General features: G+C 42.8%; 1 protein-coding gene across 4 annotated transcripts in view; it reads right to left on the bottom strand.

Annotated features, from left to right (window-relative positions):
- stau2 (staufen double-stranded RNA binding protein 2) overlaps nt 1-22,087 on the bottom strand; it is a 32,102-nt gene extending 10,015 nt beyond the window's left edge. Inside the window, exons 1-14 of one of the 4 annotated variants that reach the window (XM_062985574.1) lie at nt 22,075-22,087; nt 21,893-21,986; nt 20,332-20,416; nt 19,574-19,707; nt 19,103-19,262; nt 18,878-19,013; nt 9,183-9,342; nt 8,558-8,665; nt 6,301-6,513; nt 6,073-6,210; nt 5,179-5,310; nt 4,988-5,054; nt 3,643-3,938; nt 2,587-2,700 (exon numbers count right to left, since the gene is read on the bottom strand). In XM_062985574.1, the coding sequence (XP_062841644.1) occupies nt 2,587-2,700; nt 3,643-3,938; nt 4,988-5,054; nt 5,179-5,310; nt 6,073-6,210; nt 6,301-6,513; nt 8,558-8,665; nt 9,183-9,342; nt 18,878-19,013; nt 19,103-19,262; nt 19,574-19,707; nt 20,332-20,407 (1,734 nt within the window). In that variant the 5' untranslated portion in view covers nt 20,408-20,416; nt 21,893-21,986; nt 22,075-22,087. Of the gene's footprint in view, nt 1-2,586; nt 2,701-3,642; nt 3,939-4,987; nt 5,055-5,178; nt 5,311-6,072; nt 6,211-6,300; nt 6,514-8,557; nt 8,666-9,182; nt 9,343-18,877; nt 19,014-19,102; nt 19,263-19,573; nt 19,708-20,331; nt 20,417-21,742; nt 21,766-21,892; nt 21,987-22,074 lie in introns of those variants that run through there. The other 3 variants (XM_062985577.1, XM_062985576.1, XM_062985578.1) reach the window with 3 other exon arrangements.
- Nucleotides 22,088-22,846: the final 759 nt, after the last annotated feature.

Raw genomic sequence — 22,846 nt, 5'->3', positions numbered from 1 at the left:
TGATGTGTGTGTGTGTGTGTGTGTGTAAATGATGTGTGTGTGTGTGTGTGTAACTGATGTGTGTGTGTGTGTGTGTGTGTGTAACTGATGTGTGTGTGTGTGTGTGTGTGTGTAACTGATGTGTGTGTGTGTGTGTGTAACTGATGTGTGTGTGTGTTTGTGTGTGTAACTGATGTGTGTGTGTGTGTGTAACTGATGTGTGTGTGTGTGTGTGTGTGTGTGTGTGTGTAACTGATGTGTGTGTGTGTGTGTGTACTAGGTGTGTATGAGGTGTTTGAGGTCTCACTCGGGGTTCATGAGGTTCCTCACACTCTACACAGAGACCCGAAGATGCTGGAAACACCACTGATGGACTTTAACGCACCATTAGGGCGCTGTTAATTAGAACAGGAGCAGAGTCGTAAATCAGGCGGGGGTGAGAGGGGTGGGGGGCAGACGAAGGGGTGCACAGCTGCCCCTAAACGAAAAGAACAGACCGAGGCGATGGTGTACGCGGCTCATCTCTCCTTTTTTCTTCCCTTCCGGAATTCCTCTGTCTGCGCTCCGTATCAGAGGTCAGAGTGTTAACGGCCTTCCTCAGCCTCTCCAAACATTCCCTCCAACACCCGCACAGATAAATCAACCCCCCCCCCACACACACACACACACATGCACCCAGAAAACTACCAGCATCGTCCTGCTCAATCCCCCAGAAACACCAGCACTACCCTGCATAGATACCCCAATAATACCACCTACACCCACTACCCACCATGTTCACCCACTGTTTGAATCTCAGGGTGTTTGAATATCAGGGTGTTTGAATCTCAGGGTGTTTAAATATCAGGGTGTTTGAATATCAGGGTGTTTAAATATCAGGGTGTTTGAATATCAGGGTGTTTAAATCTCAGGGTGTTTGAATATCAGGGTGTTTAAATATCAGGGTGTTTGAATATCAGGGTGTTTAAATATCAGGGTGTTTGAATATCAGGGTGTTTAAATATCAGGGTGTTTGAATCTCAGGGTGTTTAAATATCAGGGTGTTTGAATCTCAGGGTGTTTGAATCTCAGGGTGTTTGAATATCAGGGTGTTTAAATATCAGGGTGTTTAAATATCAGGGTGTTTGAATATCAGGGTGTTTGAATATCAGGGTGTTTAAATATCAGGGTGTTTGAATATCAGGGTGTTTGCTCTGAGCTTCATCTCATCGTTCTCATCCAGCAGGACGTGTTGATGATATCAGATCTGAACGTGCTAAATCTTGGTGTTAAATTCATTAGCAGACTAACGTTAACAGACTCGTTGTTTATCCACACACAGCGATTAGTGATTAGTGACCCCCCCCCCCCCCCCCCCCCCATGTTTCCGACACTCTCAGGGCTTTGAAATGTTGATCTGATGAAAGCAGAATAATTTAAATGTAAATGAAGCGCTGAACCTTCAACAGAACACAAGAACCAGAACAAAAGTTCCACCGCTGATGCTCCTCACACATCTGCACGATAATCAGAGCGCTCCGAGAAATCTGATCACGTCTGATGCTTTACTGGAACACTTCAATTCAATAAAATCATAAAGTTTCACGATATGATAACCTCAGAACCCTGACCTCCACTCCACTGAATTGGAATGCTGACTGTGAACCATCATTGCCTGTCCATAGCAATGCTCTTTTACACAAACTCCCACAGACACACTCCAAAAGTTTGTGAAAAGGATGTTAAACCTGGAGCAGTGGGAGCTCAGTGCTTAACGTGCTCAGTGTTTAATGTAATCTTACTGCCGATGTCGGGGCCCTGAGCAAGACCCCCCAACTGCTTGTATTCTGTATGGTCACAGATGTAATTCACTCTGATTAAAAGCTTCTGCTGAATGATGTGAATGAATGAAGCACCAGTGAAAGTGAAAGTGTGATTAATCCTGATAACCACAGCGCTCAGTGACTTACAGGAACCGGCAGCAAACATCCCAGTCCTGATAAACACAAACCATAAACACCAGTCAGACGAAAAGTGAAACTGAACCCAAATCTGTGCAGCCGGGATTTTCCAACACACACACACACACACACACACACACACACACACACACAGCAGGTGAGATCTAATCCACCTCTCTCTCTGAGCTCAGACTGAGACGGGAGCTTAGGTCTGATGAGTCCACGCTCCAGATCGGTTGTGGCTCAAAGAGGAAAAGGACCTTCCCTAATGTTACCAGCACAAAGACCTGAACATTTTTGAAGCTCCTATTAATGCTGAGGGGTGCGCACACATTTTGGGCTTCTGTTAAGACAAAGTCATTTCCAAAGACGTCACTGCTTGTTTCAGACAAGGCCAAGCCACCTTCTGCACATCTTAACACTGTGGCTGTATGGTTAGAGAACACAGGTGCTTGAATGGCCTGCCTGCATTACTATTAATATTACACACTATTATAATCATGACAAAGTTGTTACTATTATTACTTTATTATTACATTATTATTATTATTATTGTTATTAATATCAGACAGGACTGATATCGTCTCTCATATCCATGTTTATGTGATGAGTACTGGGACGATGTATCAGTGCTGTGGTACATTGTGATATCAGTATTGAACGGTACCTGGTCATGACTGGCCTGTATGGAGCTTCCTACTCCGTGGAAATTCATCTGGACGGGTGAGAGTGTGAGGTACGTTACAAACTCCGAATCCGTCTGTCTGTCCATGTACTGCACCTACAACACACACCACAGATACCAGGAGTGTTCAGTCATACAGGACTGTGAGGCGGTCCGGACCGCGTGTGTCCGACAGAGACGAATCGTTAAAACTGGTGTCCACATATTTAAAGAACACAGCAACACAACTACACTGCTAATTATAAATCCTTGGAGCGACCAATCGGAGACCAGATCTGCTCAGGAGAATAATTAATTAAGCTCTGATGTGTAGGAGTCAGGTCCACCTCCACCAGCGTGTTGCAGGTTTAAATCTCAGCAGGAGCGGCGCTGGGTGGGTGAGAAGGTTTGATGTGGAGAACAGAGGAACGCCGGGTGAGCGCCGTGATGTTTCATGTGGTTTCACACATCAGAGAGGAGGAAGAAGAAAATCCTCACTCAGGGTTCAAATATTATACAGACGCCAACAAACACGAGTCTCGACCTACGACCTCCAGCTCAACCTACAGCAGCCATGATTATCACACTCACTTGGGTTTGGTAAGTTCTCCATTTGACTGGGTGAATTTACTAAGAGTTGTGATGGACTGGTGTATTCCTGACTCACTGGGACCCTGACCAGGATGAAATGGTTAGTAATTGTGGGTTTTCAGGTGGTGGGAATAATGCTGAGTTGAGATGATCAGTTTGGGGAGGTGAGGGTGGACTGGGCGTGGCCCTGCGTACCTGTTTCCTGTAGGGTGGGACCATGGTGCAGTAATAACTCCATACTGATTGATGATTGGCTGCTCGCTCTAGCGAGACGAAGCTTCAATGTGCTCATTGTGTAACTGAGAGAGTTTAATATCAGCGCTGGTGCTGCAGCTGCTGATGGAGGGGACTGAACCTCAAAACCTCCTGTTCACTCACTCGCTCACTCGCTCACTCGCTCACTCACTCACTCACTCACTCGCTCACTCGCTCACTCACTCACTCACTCACTCACTCAAGTGTCCTAACCTCAGGTTCTCGTACCTGGAAGCCCTGGAGGTGAGCGAGGTACTCGAGCTGCTGCGCCGGCTGGACGGAGCTGCAGGGGGCGGCGGGAGTTTTGGGCGATTTGCTCAGCAGCTCTCGTGCCATGGCGGCCGTCTTGGAGGAGCTGCTGGAGTAGAACGACGCCTGGCTCGAGTCTTTCGTGTTCATGAAGGGCACAGAGGAGGTGCTGGTGGGGACGGTGGTGGTGCCTCCTTTATTCCTGCTGGCCTCCATCTCCTGGTACACGTCTGGGGAGAGGTGCAGGATCCCCTTCTGCGCTACAGATGGACGAGAACATTCATCTGCAGCTGCACAGCTGGAGAATCTACCAGCTATTAAAGCACTCAGAACGGTCATGGTCTGTGACATTTATAAACACGAGGCAACTAACAAAGTTCCAGTGTGAGTAAATGAACTTCAGTAGCATCAGTAAAATGTTTTTCAGCCCCACCCACCCACTGCCCCCTTCACTGAGTCTTAGAGACATTATTCAGCAGAATCATTTACTCTAGATAATAATATTAATTTTAATAACAATGATGATTATAAGTGTGGATTTATTACAGAGCAACCCCCCCCCCCCCCCACGCCCATGTGTACAGTTTGGTTAACACAAACATGAGCTCACGATCCCTGAGCTGCTTTTTTATTATTAATATCTGCTAATGACTTCGGTTCCTGTAGTGAATTATAACTCCTTCTTATTCTGTAATGAAGCAAATCCAGCCAAGAGCTTTCAAAATCACCGCGCTGTGCGTATACCGAAACAGAAAGAGGCCTTCCCCAAACTGTTAGCACAAACGTAAAGAGAATAGAATTCATTATGTAGGACAGAGGGCCTGTGTGCGTTTGGTTCGGCTGGTAGCTGGAAGTTCTTCTGCCCTCCACCAAAGCTGGATTTATCTGTTCCATAGTGAGTGAATGATATCTTCATCTACCAGCTACTAGCTGTGTGAGTTACATCACCTGACCACAACAGTGCCCCCAAAACCACAAACCCCAAACCCTAACCCCCAAAACCTCAACAATTAAACTCCATTACTTTTGGTTTAACGTTGCATTAGCAGGACACTGTTGCTGCTACAGCACATTCAAATGAAAACATTCAACATGGCGCAACACATTCTGACAGCCCTAGTGTGTGTGTGTGTGTGTGTGTGTGTGTGTGTGTGAATGGTAAAAAATAAAAGCAGATCCTGAAAGAGTGTGAGTGTGTGTGAATGGAGAGAATCTGCAGGCCGTGGCCTCCAGTCAGATCAATTAAACATGGTACCATCACACACACACACACACACACACACACAAACACACACAGATTAAGACTTACTGGTGTTGCTGGGCTCAGGGAAAGCAGCAGCTCTCTGTCCGTTCCAGCTATTATTGTCGGTTTGGTTCTGATAGAGAAACACGGTGAGAGAGGAAATCAGTTTCCACACCAAATCTGCACTAATGCCTCCTGTTAAGGATGAACTAAATAATGATGTGTGTGTGTGTGTGTGTGTGTGTGTGTGTGTGGACCTGCTCGGCTGGGTTCTGTACAGGAGTTGAAGCTTTATATCCCAGTTGGAGCAGCATGGTTTCAGCAGCTGCACGTTTAGCCACTTTCTTATTCGGTCCTGATCCTGTACTCACCTCCTCACCCACCTTCACCTGTACGTACACACACACACACACACACAGGACACAGAGGGAGAGTGAGTATAGGTCACATATACTATACAGCACAAGTTCGAAAATTCAATTCCAATTCCTACTTATTAACCACTGCATTTAATTACATCCACTGCATCAGAACCACTGCTTACATTCACTCACTCACATGCAGTGTAAGATCTACCATCACCTGACTGGCATTTGCTCATATCCACCTCCCTGTTTACAGTTACTATAGTGCACTGTTCTTCTTTTTTGCAGCTTTTGTTTGTACAGACGCACCAAATGAAGGAGAACATGTTAGATCAGAAGCAGATGTTCCTCCTCTTCAGGTTCTAGCATTTCTTCACTGACCGCGTCACCACAAACATTAAACACTCAGCCAAACTCCTGCACGTGCTTTCTGTTTCACGCTTCCACCTCAATTTTACTCTGCAGCACACGTGTCCTTAAAAACACACCATACTGGGATCTATGGTACAAACCACATTACCAGAAAAGTCAGGATGGGGGCGTGCCCCCCAGTGCCCCCCATACAAGTGTGTGTGTGTGTGTGGAACTGAGGACACTAATTGTTGCAGGTTTGCGAGTCTTGATACGAGACTTCAGCTCGCTGGCGTCTCATTCTCCTCTTCATGATGCAGGAGGAGACCGATCTGGACTGCAGGCAGGCCGGTCAAGCACACGCACTCTGTCTGAGGCCATGAACCCTGTGTGTAGTTGCAGTGCTCGGTACTCTTTAGGATTTTGCTGCAGTACCTGCATGATGAACTCGCGGCGGCGGGGCAGGCCTCTCTCAGACAGCAGCGTGTACTCAGGTTCTCTCTCATGTTTGGCCTGTTGGATCTGAGCCAGCCTGCTGATGGGGTTCATGCCCTGTCCATACTCCGGCCCCGCCTACACACCCCAAAACACACAGAGAGAGAGAACAGGGTGAGTGAGTCAGATCCTGACTCATGATTCGGAGATGATTCGGGCGTGTCCTACCTTCAGGATGGTTTTGGGCCGTTTTTTGTAGTGCAGTTTGGGTTTTTCCACTGTGGGGATGAAGGGCAGTTTCTTGAGCTGCTGCAGGATGGAGAGGGCAGCACGTTTCTTGGACAGTTTTTTGCTGTTTCCCTCCCCCTCAGCGGAGAACTCACCCACTGTGACTTTGGTCACGAAGCTCTTCATGTGAGGAGGACCGCTCTCTTTCAGCACCTGAACACAAAGAGGAGATAAGCAAACGGGAGCGGTGCTTAAGTGATCCACACACCATCTTCATCACATCATTATCATCACATAATCATCATCATCACAGTCATCACAACATCCTTATCACACCGTCGTCATTACTTCATCATCACACCATCACCCTCATCACCCAGCCGTCGTCACACCATTCAGTAAACCACCCAGCCTTATCCATCATGATGATCAGACGTTGATGTGAGGTGAACAGCAGAACTGAGAGTCCATCCAAAGAGAGTCAATTCCACAGGCCTGCTATAGTGAATGAGGAATCATCTCTGAAGCTTTAGAGTCGACTCACATAATTGATTCAACTCAAAACTGCATGTTTTTGCTGAATTAAAGTCTGTGAGCAACACCCCCCACCCCCCAACCTGCTTCTGGTTTACAATGAGAATCCCCACTGCCCTGATGCTTCACATCAGCTCTTCATCTGTCTGTAGATCTACACAAAGATCACGTTCTTCTGTGTGTGTGTGTGTGAGAGAGAGTAATCCAATCCCTCTGGTGTTGCTTTTAACTCTCAGCTCACCTGCACTGCCAACACACACACACACACACACACACACTCTCATTCATTCATATACACAAACACAGTCACTATCACACACACACACTTTTATACACACACAGTCTGTATGCGCTGAGTGAAAGTTATCCCTCTCCTGAGACTCCCCCTCACATCCTCCACACACACACACACACACACACACTCAGTGTTCATCACACACTCGACAGAATTCCATGATCCAATATTTACTCGGATTTGATGTGAGGAATCTGATAATCACACTCCTGTGTTACGGAAGAGCTCAGAATTTGTGCAGTCGCTCTGAAGTCGCTTAGTTAATCGCTACACCAATCCACCTACCAGCACCTATCTATAAAAGTGTCTCCACACAAAGTCACCAAACAAAGCAGACTGGGGTACTTCCCCAAACTTTTATATACACCTGACAGCAACAGATGTGACTTCAAGACTCAAAGTCAGTCATTTAAAGGGCTGTTTACATACATTTACACACATTTTGGCCGTACAGTATAGACTGGTGTCACATGACCTGACACAGCTTCACGGCTGGTACCAGGAGGAATGGTGTGATGAAATAATTTGGCCGTGAGCGAGTGATTAGGTGTCGGTCGGGGTGCTTCAGGAGATCTTGGCACTCCTTGAATCCAGCAGGAGGAGCAGACGAGGAGCAGACGAGGTGTCGACGCCGGCGTCAGGCGCTGGAACATCTTCAGCACCACGATGGAATTACAGGAGGACTTTGATGTGAAGGTGGCCGGTTTGTAGTGAAGGGATCGAGTTTTTAGGGAGGAAGCGGCGTAACACGAGGTCCGTTTATCGGCTGGTGTACGGCGGCGGGACGATCCATGTAAGGACAGGACGTGAGGCGACAGAGAGTCTGACAGGAGGAAGAAGAGCTCTATTGTACGACGTGATGATCCGTCTGCCCTGAAGATACAAACTCACGTACACGAGGCTGAATGACTCAAGCACACACATACAGCCCCATCCAAATCACTCCCAATATACGCCTGCTGGACAAAATACTGGAAACCCCTGTCCATATATCATCACTGGAACCTCAGTTCGTCACTCAGTGTTCCCTTACCAGGGTGGAAATGTTGGAGCTTCATGATGAAGAATCCTCTGGTTCTTTGAGGAACCAGAAAGCAGGTGAAGATCTACTTCACAGTCTGCACTACACAACGTCCTATAATGTGAGGATTTAAATACTACATACACACATCGCACACACACCACATACACACACACCATGTACACACGTACACAAACATACACACCCTTAATTTCCTTTGGGATTAATAAAGTAACTATCTACCTACCTACACCACACACACACCACATACATCATGCACACACCACATACATACATCATTTATACACACACACACACCAATGGATGCTCAGACACTCATCATGAAGTAAGGAATTTGTCAGTTAAAGCAATACAAGTGTGTGTGTGTGTGTGTGTGTGTGTGTTACCTCGAAGTTAACAGGCATGTTTCTCTTCAGAGCGATCTCGTACACCAAACTGATCTCTGATTTATTAGCGTCTGTCTCGTCCTCCGAATCTTTCTTCTCCTCCGAGCTCTGAAAACATCAAACACCATCTCCTGTTAGATCCATTCATCATCTCCTGTTAGTCACACACACACACACACACACACACACACACACACACACACACACTTTTATTTACAGCTTTGTGTTATTCTATAAACCACTACAACTTTTTTGGAAACTGATGCTCATGTAGAGCTTTTATTTACAGTAAAATAACAGAGGCTCAGACTGAGTGTGTGTGTATGTGTGTAAACAAAACAGGATGTAGGATTGGACTTAGAGCAGCCAGAGCCAACAGGAGGAAGCATCCAACATCTCAGATCAAATAACCAAAACAACGCCGAACACTCCACCACCTTCAGTACCATCTTCTTCAGAGGAACCCCCCCCCCCCCTTTCCCCCAGAGAGGAATCCACCATCAACACACACACACAGTCCGAGCAAACACACGACTACAAGCTACTGTCACACTGGAACAGGGAGAACGGGGCATGTTCTTGGATGCTGTGTTTGTTAAACCCGCCCTTTTAGAACCTCAGGTACCTGAGGTGGTTTTTCGGGGATGGGTTCGTTCCTCAGATCTTGTAGTGCTTTCATGGCAGCGCTGTGTCGAGCAGCCTGGCGAGTCCGTCCCTCACCGATGAACTCGTTACTGCCCACCGTCAGCTGCACGTAGAACACCTTGGGTACTGGGTAGTGATACCTGCACACAGGAACACAGGGGAGGTCAATCAATACACTTATGGGGGTCCCAAAGTCCAAAAACTGGGTCAGTGAACCTGGAGAACCCTGCATGCACAGTCCCATGCTCTGGTTGGAGTGCATAATCCAGCCCACTAAATGAGGATAAAGAAAGCACAGTGTGGTCATGCCTCAGCCAATCAGAAGCTGAGATCAGGTCAATAAAGGAAAAGCAAATCAGTGCAATCAGCGCCTATCCAGAACATTCTGATCCAGCAGCCAAACATCCCCTCAACAACACCCCCCTCTGATAATAATGAAATAAAACAGCGTTTATTCATTTCACAATTATTCAAGCCACAGAGATTCTGGGGGACTCAGAGCCTCTGATACCGTCTTATATCCCTGTCCTGATCTCTGCTGTGCCACAATCTGATGCGGGAGATCCACAGACTTTGGACTTTGGTTTAATGTAAATTGGGGGCTCTTATAGACCCGGGTGTGGCCTGTTCAACCTATGTGCAATCAATGTAAATTGCAGCAGGTTCTCGTCACGGCTTAAAGATCATTAAAGCAAACAGGATGCACCTGAGCACAATTTAAAGAGTCACAGCGATGGATGAGAACGCTTTTGTAAATGAGAGGGTTACGTTTCTGATGTTCTCATCATTCTGAGTGATTTCGTGGTTATTGATGATAAAAAATAGATTCCATCAATAAAATCAAAGGTTTCTGATACATAAAATGTTAGAATAACTCTGTAGCTTCTCCAAAAGCACTAAAATATCAGAGCGTGTCCGTGTTAGCTACTTCCCAAAACGTCCGAGAAGCTCTCAGCGTTACTGATGTGACACAAACGTTCTCACATCTTCATCCCAACAGCAGAGCTTCCTGTGGAGCACAGCCTGAATCTGCACAAAGGCCCAGAACCTCCAGAGAAAAGAGGACAGATTTATATCCGAGGTGGAACCAGAACCAAATTGCTAAAGTTATAAATGGTGAAACGAGCACAGCGGGGTGGGTGAGCTAACGGCCCCAGTAAAGCGGGGCGCAGGAACCCAAAACAAAAACGCCGTCACATTTCTGCACTGGCTCTGCTGTAACTCAGGCTCGCCCACGCAGCTGTCAGACTCCTGTTCAGAGCGCAGATTTAGGAGGGTGCAGCCTTTAGAGAGACTGACACAGACTGATCCAGGGTCAGAACCCCGACCCCCCCACACACCCCCACATGGGACACACCATTCACCCCGCAAAATGAAACAAATCAGCTCTCTCACACACTCACACACACACACAGGACTACATCTAGGACCAACTACTATCCATACAGTTTAGGGTTAAGAGTCCTGCTCAGGGATCCAACAGTGTCAACCTGCCAATGATGGGAATTGAACCAGCAACCTAATCCAGTAGCTACAATACTATTTTCACATCAAACAGTAAGTACAGTGTTGTTGGGTTGAAACAAACAAGCTGCTCCGCACTCATGTAGTCAGTACATTATGTTATCATACTGGTAGGTGCCCTAACCTCTCAGCCACTCAGAACACTGTGTGTTAAAGCTTATTTATTCACCAGTAAGAACCACACAGTCGCAGACTGGGATATATCTAAAGCCCATCCTAATACTGATGAATCTGATAAAAGTTCCAGCTGTGAAGGTTCATGAGTTCCTGAACTTCCACCAGAGCGTGAGATCACATTTAATCCTGACGGAAACCAGCTGGGTACAGCCGAGCACAACGGAGTAATAATAATAAATAATAATTCATAATAAAAATAATAACTATTAACAATGAATATAATGATGATATAATATTAACAATAATAACAACAACAAATATAATTATAAACTTAATAAATATATAAGTAATAATTATAATAATAATTAATAATGATAAATATAATTTAAAAATTATAAATATATTAATTGACATTGTTAAAATAATAAAAGCATTATTGTTTATTATTATTATTAATATAAGTACATAGCTATAGCAGTAATAATATGTAGCAATGGTAACAAAAAACACTAATAGTAATAATAATTACTAAATAATAAGATTTATATTAATGATAATTATATATATATATATATATATATATATACAGTATATACTGTACGTACATGTTTGTGTATGTATACAGATAACAATTACTTATACATTAAATACAAAAATAATAAACACAATTACTATAAACACAATATTAATAATAGTGAATATAGTTGTAATAACAATAATAATAATAATAATAACATATTAATTATTTAATATAATAATAACATTAGAAATAACAGGAAGGATCGTGAGAGAGTAATAAAACTATTTCAGAATAATTATGAACATCCTGAGTAATGCCAAGTTCACACTACACGACTTTCTGATTGCCGGGTCGCTGTACAGTTCACACTGTAAGACTGAATCTTTTGCACTCGGGAGTCTTTCAGTCGGTGTGAATTTCACACTACACGACTGATCGGTGATTGAGGGTTTCACACTACACCATCTATCACCAACTGGAATCGCAGGCGAGCTTCTCTGCTCTCACAAATATCGTTTTGTTACGAAAACACACGCAAGATGTGACAAAAGGTTTAATGATACCACGTCCTAAAATGCACAAGTAGCGAGAGATCAAAGTTTGTGCACGTAAAAACAAAGAGAAAAAATAAATGAATCTGAGAGGATTTGGCTTGGGTTGTTGTGTAGTGAGTTGGAGGTTAATAAATATTTTTTGCAATGCAACATTGGTGTTTTGTAGAGAACGATAAGGTCAGAAATACTGTAAAACTTGTGTGTAACACCTGCGTATTATGATATAAACTATATTAAGCCCCTGAACAGACTTTTACGCTCCTCCCCTGCGTTTCTCCTCATGCTGTATCTTGCGTTCTCATTGGCTGTTCGACATAACACTCATTGCCAGTCGGGAAACACCCATTCAGATATCTGACATGCTAGATATCTCCATCCGGTCGCCGAGCGCTCGGCCAGCCGCTCGGTACGAGTTGTTGGGTAGTTCACACTTAGCGATTAAGAGCCGAGTTTTGATCGCAGAGCGAACGCCGAGTTGCTCCCGAGCCGGCAAATCTAGCGCCGACCAGTCGCCGAGCGAAAATCAGGGCAAAAATCGTGTAGTGTGAACCAGGCATTAAGCAGCAACCATCAGATTACAGGAGAAAAACAACAGAGTTCAGGATCAAATAACAGCGAGATCACAGAAAGTACAACAACCAGCAGGAAGCACCAGGACCTTCCCTAAACCACCAGAACCAATAACAACAATACAGAACACACCAGTAGCTCACATCACAGTCGGTCTGATGGCTTCATCATCAACGTCAGTCTTCAAGCTCACATCAGAAGCATGCTCTAGGAGATGTAAAGCTTGCTTGACTGTGGACAGTGTGACAGTGCTTGATTCAGTATAACAGGATCTGATTGTGTAAGTGAACCTAAACCTGCACCCACTCTTCCACTTCACTGATGCTGATTGTTCATGATTCAAACCCACCATCACTGATACTCCTGCCATCCGGGTCCCCACTACCTGGCCTCTCTGGATCTCTGTTAGTTGTCTGATTAAAGGTGCTAATCTTATCTAACGCGCCGTTTACAAGCCATAACGATTTGATTCGTGCAGCGACGTGTCCCACACAGCGCCTCATTTCAGGGGGGTGGATTCGGGTGTCATGGTGGGTGAATACAGGTGCCGCAGCGTGGGAAAGGAACAGCACGCACACACACACACACACACACACACACACACACACACACACACACACACAGGGCCGTCTGGTCTGAATTAAAAAGCAACGTGAGCCAAAGTGGGAACACCTAACAGGAGGAACAGAAGAACGTCCAAACACACACACACACACACACACACACACTACCACACACACACACACTACCACACACACATACACACACACACACTACCACACACACACACACACACACACTACCACACACACACTAACACACACACACACACACACACATACACACACACACACATACACACACACACTACCACACACACACACACACACACTACCACACACACACACACTACCACACACACATACACACACACACTAACACACACACACACACACATACACACACACACACACACACACACACACACTACCACACACACACTAACACACACACACACCATCTCCACAGACAAACATTATCAGCAGTAAAGGTCGCACTGGTGAGCTAATCAGAACTGCTCTATATAAACGCTGTCTAGGAACAACAACGGCTCAGCAATCTCAACAACGGGACACCAAATCCTGGAGCACGAAGCATATCTTGAGAAAATAATCTAGACTTAGTTACAGCACTCACTAGTGGATTCCAAACTGCCTCTGGATAGAACATCAGCACAAGAGCAGTTCATCAGAAACTTACAAACTGCATAAAAGCCAAAAACCAACTGACCAAGTAACACCATGCTGTCAGGACCACTCTGCCCCGCCCTGACATCTGAGGGGTTCCTGTGGCACCTGGTACCAGGACATTACCAGCAGATCCTTCAGCTTCTGTAAGCTGGATTGTCCACATTGTGCAGAGTGGTTCTAATGTTTTGGCTCACCAGAGAAAGAAAGCAGCTGTGAATCAAATGTGCAACTAAAATTCTGGTCAAGGTCAAAGAGAACGTTTTATTATACACATGGACCTTTTAAATTAAATAAACTTATTTCTTTGAAGACAGGAAGTCGAGATAACTCATCATGAAACATTAAAAAGAGCAATATTGGTTTTGTATCTGTTATACTGATCAGTCATGAACCATCAAAGAGCTTCTGCAGTCTGAGCTTCAGTAGAGCTGCTAATCAGGTAAAGACATGAGCATTTACTGACTGATCAAAGTGTGACAGAACCTCATATAAGCTCAGCAGAAAAAGATATTTTAATTAAAATCTGATCTTTCATCTGTTATTGAAGGTAAAAATAATGCTAATAAAGAGAAGAAGAATGATCTAAAGTTCCAGAGGAACCTCAGCCTCATCTTATTACAGAACATCCTGCCTTCAGGACTCTTAATGACGCTCAGGAAATGAAAATTCCTCGGTGTGTTTTGGGTTCAGGTGCTCATGTAATGAGGACTTTTACCCTCCACAGATTTCCCCATTAACTCCAGCGGTGTGATTATTGCTTCACCTGTAATAACACACTGCAGCGTCTCTATAATCTCTGGCTTTAATGGGATCATGGATGTTTAGAAGAACTCAGGCCTGTGAGATGAGCATCGACACACAGCTCTACAGACGTGAGGGATCCACTCATACACGCCCTTATTACTGTGGACACAACACTGATGGTCACAGGGACCCCGGCGCAGGCTTTGATTAAAGAGGTTTAATGATATTTTGGGTATTAATTTCTGAAATATTCACATTATAGCTTCTCCTATTAAACATTAACATCAGGAACTGGTCCGAACAGGAACCAGTGGAACCCATGCTCATTGTTTTAGTTGAGGGGCGCCTCTTTTCTGCTAGTGAAAGTGAGCTACAGTCCATCAGAAAGATTGTGATATGGAACGTAGGTGAATCATCATGATCATGCGGTGATGTTTTGAGAAGATGCAGCTGATAATCTTCAGGGTTTGGGAGGTGATTTCCACTCAATTCATTCCATGTTAAATTAGTTCTGCACGGTGCGGTGCGGACCCACAGAGATTCACACCGACCCAGTAATGACTCTGCTCTGGATGGTTAAAGATGCTCATCAAACACTCCAACACCAAACAGCTCCATCCTGAGAGCTTCTGTTCAGACTGGATTCCTGGAACAGTTCAGGTTTGTGTAACTGGAGATTAATCAGACTGTAAGGACAGAAGCTCAGACTGGGACGGAGGAGCAGGACGAGGTTAAAGGTTTTCTGAATTCCTGTGAAACTCATTCCTCTCGCTCTAATTGCTCCCCCAACACCCGCTTACACCCACTTACACCCACTTACACACACTCCACATATTTCTGTACTTTCATTCTCATGTGGCGGCACGGACGAGATTATACAACCAGCTGAGCAAAAACTTTCAACTCCCTCCATCATTCCAATCAAATTCATTGTTTCTTTATACAGTATAAGATCATATTTATTATCATTACTATCATCATTCCTGTTACTACCACTAATACTATTGACTATATTATTTTCATATCCTAACAAAAGTTATTATTATTATTATACTGTTATTATCAGTTCTGCTAGTGTTATTACTTTTTTTTTTGTGCTGGTCCACAAACAACACATGAAAATATTAATGCTGTAACTAATAAAGTTCAGTAAATGTGCTGGGATTGAAACATGAAATGAGCAGTAAATCATGAGTGTGTGATTCTGACACACTGGGACGCATTGGGACCCCCCCTTTCCCCCATATCAGTGATTAACCTGCACTAATAATGATCAGCAGCAGGTTATCAGCTCTATTATTGCAGCTCTAGTTCCACAGTCTGGGTCCCAGTGCATCCCAGCAGAAGCTGTCGGAGCTCCTAAAGGTCAGCGCTCAGGATGACGTTATGATAATGATATGAAAATGAAGTGGTGGGTGGAGGTTTTCCTCCGAGCGTTCCAGCACAACCACGCCGCTCACTATCACAAGAGGAAATATCATCATGCTAATCCTCGTTTCCCTCCGCATTGTTCCAGCTGAACGCCGTGATGCTGATGTAACCACGCACTCTTACACAAATCAGCTGGAGAGCACCACCGCGGCGCTGGGAAAAAATCTACGTCATTCAACCGCCATTCAGTCCTCCACTGTGGATAAATGAACTTTCATATTTCCTGTTCATTAGAGGAGTTCCTCATGGGTTCTCCTTTCCTACTCATTACATTTCCCTCTGGGTTTAGCCTAGTGTTAGGGAGGGACTGATCAGATCTTCCATGTTCAACACAATACTGGGTAATGAGTGGTGAGTGTGGGGCAATACCAGAATCAGTCAAGATACGATACACACACACACTCCTGCCTTCCACCCCACACAGTGGATCCATTACGGGTGTAATAATCATTTTTCAGTGCGAGTGTCCTGCAGCTAAAAGGAGGAGATGTAGTTCTAATGATCCTGATAATCAGCACATTATCAATCACAGCAGTAATCTAATCAATAACAGGTCTGATTAAAGCTCACACACACACTTACACGTGTGTGTGAGGAGCCCTTTAAACACCGCACATACAGTGCCTACAGAAAGTCTTCATACCCCTTTGAAAGTGTCACTTTTTAGTCTTACAGCCTGAAATCAAAACTCACAACAAAGAAATCTTTCTCCAGCTTTATTTACATAAACATTCAAGCAATGAGAAAAAATTAAACGGTTCTGAAAATTAATAAAAAAAATTAAAAAGTAAAATAACAGGGTTAGAAAAGTCATCAGTCCCCTGATTCAGCACTCTGTAGAGCCACCTTTCGCTTTAATTACAGCCATGAGTCTGTTTGGATATGTCCCTACCAGCTTTGCACATCTGGATTGGGGAATATTTGCCCATTCTTCCTTGCAGAATTGTTCAAGTTCAGTCAAATTTTCTGGTGACTGGTAAAGCACTGCTCTGTTCAAGTCCATCCACAGATTTTCTATCGGATTTAGGTCAGGGCTCTGACTTATCCACTAAAGGACATTTACCTTCATATCCTTAAGCCACTACTTTGTTTTTTTGGCAGTGTGTTTAGGGTCATTGTCGTGCTGGAAGATGAATCTCCTACCCATCTTCAGCTGTCTAGCAGAGGGCCGCATGTGTTCCTCAAGAATTTGGATGTACTTGGAGGAATCCATTTTCCCTTCAATCCTGACCAATCGCCCAGGTCCTGCTGAAGAGAAACACCCCCATAACATAATGTTGCCACCACCGTGCTTCACAGTAGGTATGGTGTATTGTTGGTGGTGTGCTGTGTTTGGTTTTCGCCAAACATACCACTTGGAGTTCAGTCCAAAAAGTTCAATCTTGGTCTCCTCTGACCATAAAACCATTAGAATCTTCCATGTCTTTTTTGGCAAAGCGCAAACGAGACTTAGCATGGCACTTTTTTAGGAGTGGCTTCTTTCCTGCCACCCTGCCATACAGGCCAGCTTTGTGTAAAGCGTGCGAGATTGTTGTCACATGCACAGGCCGACCAACCTCAGCCATAGAGCCTTGTAGGTCCTTCAAAGTTGCCATTGGCCTCTTGGTAGCTTCCCTGATCAATGTCGCCCTGGCTCGGTCATCCAGTTTGGAGGGACGGCCCGATCTTGGCAAGGTGTTGGTGGTCCCATACACTTTCCACTTCTTGATAATGCTCTGAACAGTACTCAGAGGGATAGATAAAGCTGCTGAAAACTTTTTGTATCCTTCTCCTAACTTGCGCCTTTCCACAACTCTATCACGGAGCTCTTTTGAAAGCACCTTTGCAACCATGGTGTTACCATGCACTACTAGTAGTGGACTCGTCAAGGAACAGCTGGTTTTATTCTGAAGTAAACAAAACCAGTACAATTGATGTCGGGTGTGGGCCAGTTAGCCTGGTGTGTGATCTGGAAGGTGATTGGTTGTACCTGAGCAAGTTTATAATGTTCACTCTAAGGGGCTGGTTACTTATCCAAACCAGGTATTTTACTAATTAAATTATACTTAATTATACTATATTTCACTTTAATGAAGAGGGTTATAATGTGTAAATACAGATGGAAAAAGTTAGGCTTAATTTCTTTCCATTTTCAGGGTATAATGTGACAAAAGGCAAGGATTTCGATAGGGTATGAAGACTTTCTATAGGCACTGTACAGGCAGATAAAACACCTCCATTAATAAAGAACGTTTAGTGCCGTTTTGACATCAATACTGCACTTCATTACATTCACTGATGAAACTGAACTATCTACACTGTTCAATATCTCCATGGCAACCGCTACAGTTACAGCGAGAAGACAGAGCAACACACACACACCACCACCGCAGGGTTTCCCATTCATCTCTTATTTACACTGTATAAATTATGTATTAAAAACACACTAAATAATAAATGAATAAATGCTCATGCTTGGATGCGGATGTTTTCCTCAGTATATTTTGTGATTTTTTTTTGTGATAAAGACAGGTTGTGTTTTTGCACAGTATAAAATGCTGTGAGTGAGTGTGGAACAGTATACTGGTACACTTACAGTCTAACCCACTGGATCCAGTCAGGACTGGTGCGTGGTGAAGCTAAGACTGAATGAGAACACGGATGGAGCTCTGCTGCCCCCTGGTGGACATGAGCACAAACACTCTGCCTATTCTTCAGCTCTCACACACAAACAGAGAACCATCATGTGTTCAGTTTTCTGCTGAGGATTAATTAAACCATTCCTTATTCCTCTACAACAGACACCCAAAAGACCTTGTCTGTAGGTGTGTACAGACAGCCTGGGGTTTAATAATAGTGTGTAGGGGACTCAGGGAGTCACTTTCACTAACATACACACTGTTATTGCTATAGAAACAGAAGAGGCTTCATTATGCTCCTCTTTATCACTGAGTGATGAGAACTGTGGGTTTGGATGATTTCGTACCTCTGGTGGAACATTCCTCTGAAGTTGTAGTTTGCTCTGTAGTTGTGGACGGGTTTGGGTTCGAGTGGTCTGTACACGGCCGGCTCTCCTCGCTTCATAGCTAATCCGTTCAGCTCCACTGTGGGAGTGATGCTGCCTAAAATAACACACACACTTTATATCAACACACACACCTCAGAGAGCTGACTGACCTTTAGGTAAGCAGGTGGGCGGGGCAGGGTGTACCTGGGTTGGTGTGTGCGTCGGGTTTGGTGATGCGAGGAGGCGGGCGTGGCAGTGAGCTCTCTGCCAGCGCTTTATTGGCTGTTGAGTGCTGAGCTTTCTTAATACTGGAACCTTCAGCCTCCCAAACCTGCTCACCTAGACTCAACTGCACTGAAAAGATCTACACACACACACGCACACACAGTATACACACACACACACATAAACACACACACACGTTCATCAGTAACACAAAAACAAGTGTGTGTGTGTGTGGGGGGGGGGGGTCTAAGGTCAGTAGTTGAGCTGTTGTCGTTCATGAAAATGTTAGTAAAGGTGGCACCGTGTGGCAGTGCCATGCCAGGTTAGCGAGCTCCTCTGTGTTTCTGAAGCCGCGGGGAACAGAGCGGTGTATCTTGGCGTGTGTTTTAGCTACATGAGGACGAGCTGTTGATAAATGGGTGTGGGTGTTGGTGGGGGTTCTTTGTGTACCTTGGCGTGTGCAGGTCCCCTCTCGTTGAGCAGCTTGTATTGGGGTTGGATTCGGTTGAAGCGGGCTAACTCATTCACCAAACACATGGGGGTTTTCTCTTTAGGGTTTGCCATGTTATCCTGGGGAGGAGCTCCTACACAAACACACACTCACATTAGTCCATGTGTAGGGAGGGAACCGTGCAGCGCTGCAACTAGTTATTACATTAGTGAAAGTAAAATGAAAAGTATGAAAGTATTCACACCCATTGTAATATCATGCGACACCTCGCCTTGCCAACTCTCAGTTTGTTGGATCAGTTGTTTTCAATGCATTCATACAAAGAATTAACAGGCCTTCTCTTTGTAAGGTCTATTAGTAAAGTAAATACTCTCCACAGATAGAAATGTGATGTGAGGGAGATTAAGTCTCAAACGAGGATAAACTGAGCAGAATCATTCATTATGAAATCTTTGTATCTGCAGTTTCTTTCATTTATAAATCTGACTGTTATTTTCCGAGCAACGTTCCCGGTTTATTTATCAATCAAATTCCAGATTAAAATACTAACTATGTATAATATGGAAGCTGAATACTTTTTAAGGCAATGTTCTAGTAAAGACTCTAAGATTAAACCAAACAGAGCTTCTACATCGTTCTAATAATAGAATTTTTAGTGATAGACGATCCATTATGAACTGTAGAGTTTTTCCAGCCTAATAAGTTTCCTTCACACTGTTGCAGCATGGGTAAACAGATACTGTCATGGCACACACACCTGGTTGAGCTGGGAGTGCGGTGCCATTGATGGAGGGCACCGGGTGCACTGGGGTCTGCACTTTCACTTGAGCCATGCTCGATATCTGTAAGCAATGAGAGAACAAGAGAGAATACCGAAAATGAAATGAGTATTACAGAAGAGGAAAATCAAACCTCAAAAAATAAAAACATGATGATTATTCTAAAGTATAAGAATTATAATGAGTTAAATTAACTGTGTCCCTCTGACAGCATGTAAAAGTCAGTAGCTAACAGCTAAAGACGCAGATGCATTCGATCCTTCAGTGTAAGGCCACTAGTGAAATGTTTTTATAACAAATCTTATAATCAGCACATTAACTTTTACCACTAAAGTGAGAAGTTAAATCTTCCTAAAAATCTGATGATCCATGTTTTCCCAGCATGATTTTACAGTACTGCGAGAAGCATCTCATGACATTACTGAGCGCTCAAACTTCTATGTTCTCATGTGTCTCCATAATGCTGGAGGTTTTTAGTTCAGGTGACTGTGGAAGAAGATCTGTGACAGTCGGCCTTCAGGTAGTCATTGCAAAACATCTGAGGTTTGTTTGGATACCAGATCCAGTGTGAATCATTCTCCACATAGATCCAAATCAGAAGACATAGCACGTCTCTGAAGAAGTGTAACGGTACGTCTCCTTTGTGATCACCGTGTTTCACTGTTGTTCTCTCTCATGTTCTTCTGCTCATGTAAACCCTTCAGTTACTGACATAAATCTCAAACCTGGATTCATCAGAACAGAAGATGCTTTTCTAGACTTCTACTGTGGAAAGTTCAGGTCAGTTTAGCTCAAGTCAAGCTTTCTGCTGTATAACTTCATGAGTAATGGTTAAGGCTGATACTGCACACTTTTCTACACATGTAAAGTATATTGTGCACTAATGTGCTTAAAATCCAATTCAGAAAAATAAATAAATCATAAGACTTTCAGAATTATACAGATCAGTCAGTCTGTAGAGAGTAAATATATAAGAATAGTATTATTTATTATTTACCATTAATACCTAGAAATCAGAGTAATTAGTAATCAGACATTATACATTTTAAGATTTATACATTTGTTCTGCTGCCAACAAACATCATTTACACAATAAACCCTAAAACACAAAATTAAAGCAGCAGAAAATATTAATATTTATAAAATACTAATAAATGATCTGTGAGGAGAATTTTGGTGACAGAACATTAACAGCTGAAATAAGCTGCACTGTTTGTAATTACACGGACTCCAGTAAGATTTTACATGTGTAATAATGAGACTTTATTCTCTTTATGTTATTTATATTTAGTTTATTAGATTATTTGATGTTGTCTGAATGAAACCGGGCTGTTTGAGCTGCTGTTAGCAGTTAGCTGTTTATCCATCATGGCTGATTCAGATACAAACCTCTCCATCACATCACTGAGCCCCTTTAACACACAAATACAGCCATCAAACACACTCCATTCACCGCTCACACACGTCTATAATAACTCTAATATATTTATAATCTTATATAATCCACACTTTTATTAATTATAACGATTATAAATTTACCTCAGAGCGGAGCCTTCAACATCGGCAAACACTAAAGAGAACTGAGGGCACCGGAACCAACCACCGTGAGGGTGAACTCCGCCTGAAACCACATCTTAATTTCATTAAAAACATATTTATTACCACACAGAGAACATAAAACTACATTTATATCTAATTATTACATTTAAAAATGACCTCACAAATTACTGTGGGTTTAATACGAGTGTGATTATTAGGCAGTACTAGAAGAAACCCCCTCCTCAACTCCCTGTACACGAAGTGGTTCAGTCCGGCTTTTTTTCTGCAGCCTTACAGCTTTTTAAACTCTCAACTACTTCAAACTGGGATATTATAACATTTATTATAACATTTATTATAACATTATAACATTTATTATAACATTTATTATAACATTATAACATTTATTATAACATTTATTATAACATTTATTATAACATTTATTATAACATTATAACATTTATTATAACATTATAACATTTATTATAACATTTATTATAACATTTATTATAACATTATAACATTTATTATAACATTTATTATAACATTTATTATAACATTATAACATTTATTATAACATTTATTATAACATTTATTATAACATTTATTATAACATTTATTATAACATTTATTATAACATTTATTATAACATTATAACATTTATTATAACATTATAACATTTATTATAACATTTATTATAACATTTATTATAACATTTATTATAACATTATAACATTTATTATAACATTTATTATAACATTTATTATAATATTTATTATAACATTTATTATAACATTATAACATTTATTATAACATTATAACATTTATTATAACATTTATTATAACATTATAACATTTATTATAACATTTATTATAACATTTATTATAACATTTATTATAACATTTATTTTAACATTATAACATTTATTATAACATTATAACATTTATTATAAC

Source organism: Trichomycterus rosablanca, chromosome 23, assembly GCF_030014385.1.
Source record: "Trichomycterus rosablanca isolate fTriRos1 chromosome 23, fTriRos1.hap1, whole genome shotgun sequence".
NCBI lineage: Eukaryota > Metazoa > Chordata > Actinopteri > Siluriformes > Trichomycteridae > Trichomycterus > Trichomycterus rosablanca.
The sequence above is the reverse complement of the archived record's forward strand: the minus strand, read 5'-3'. Positions and strand labels throughout refer to the sequence as shown.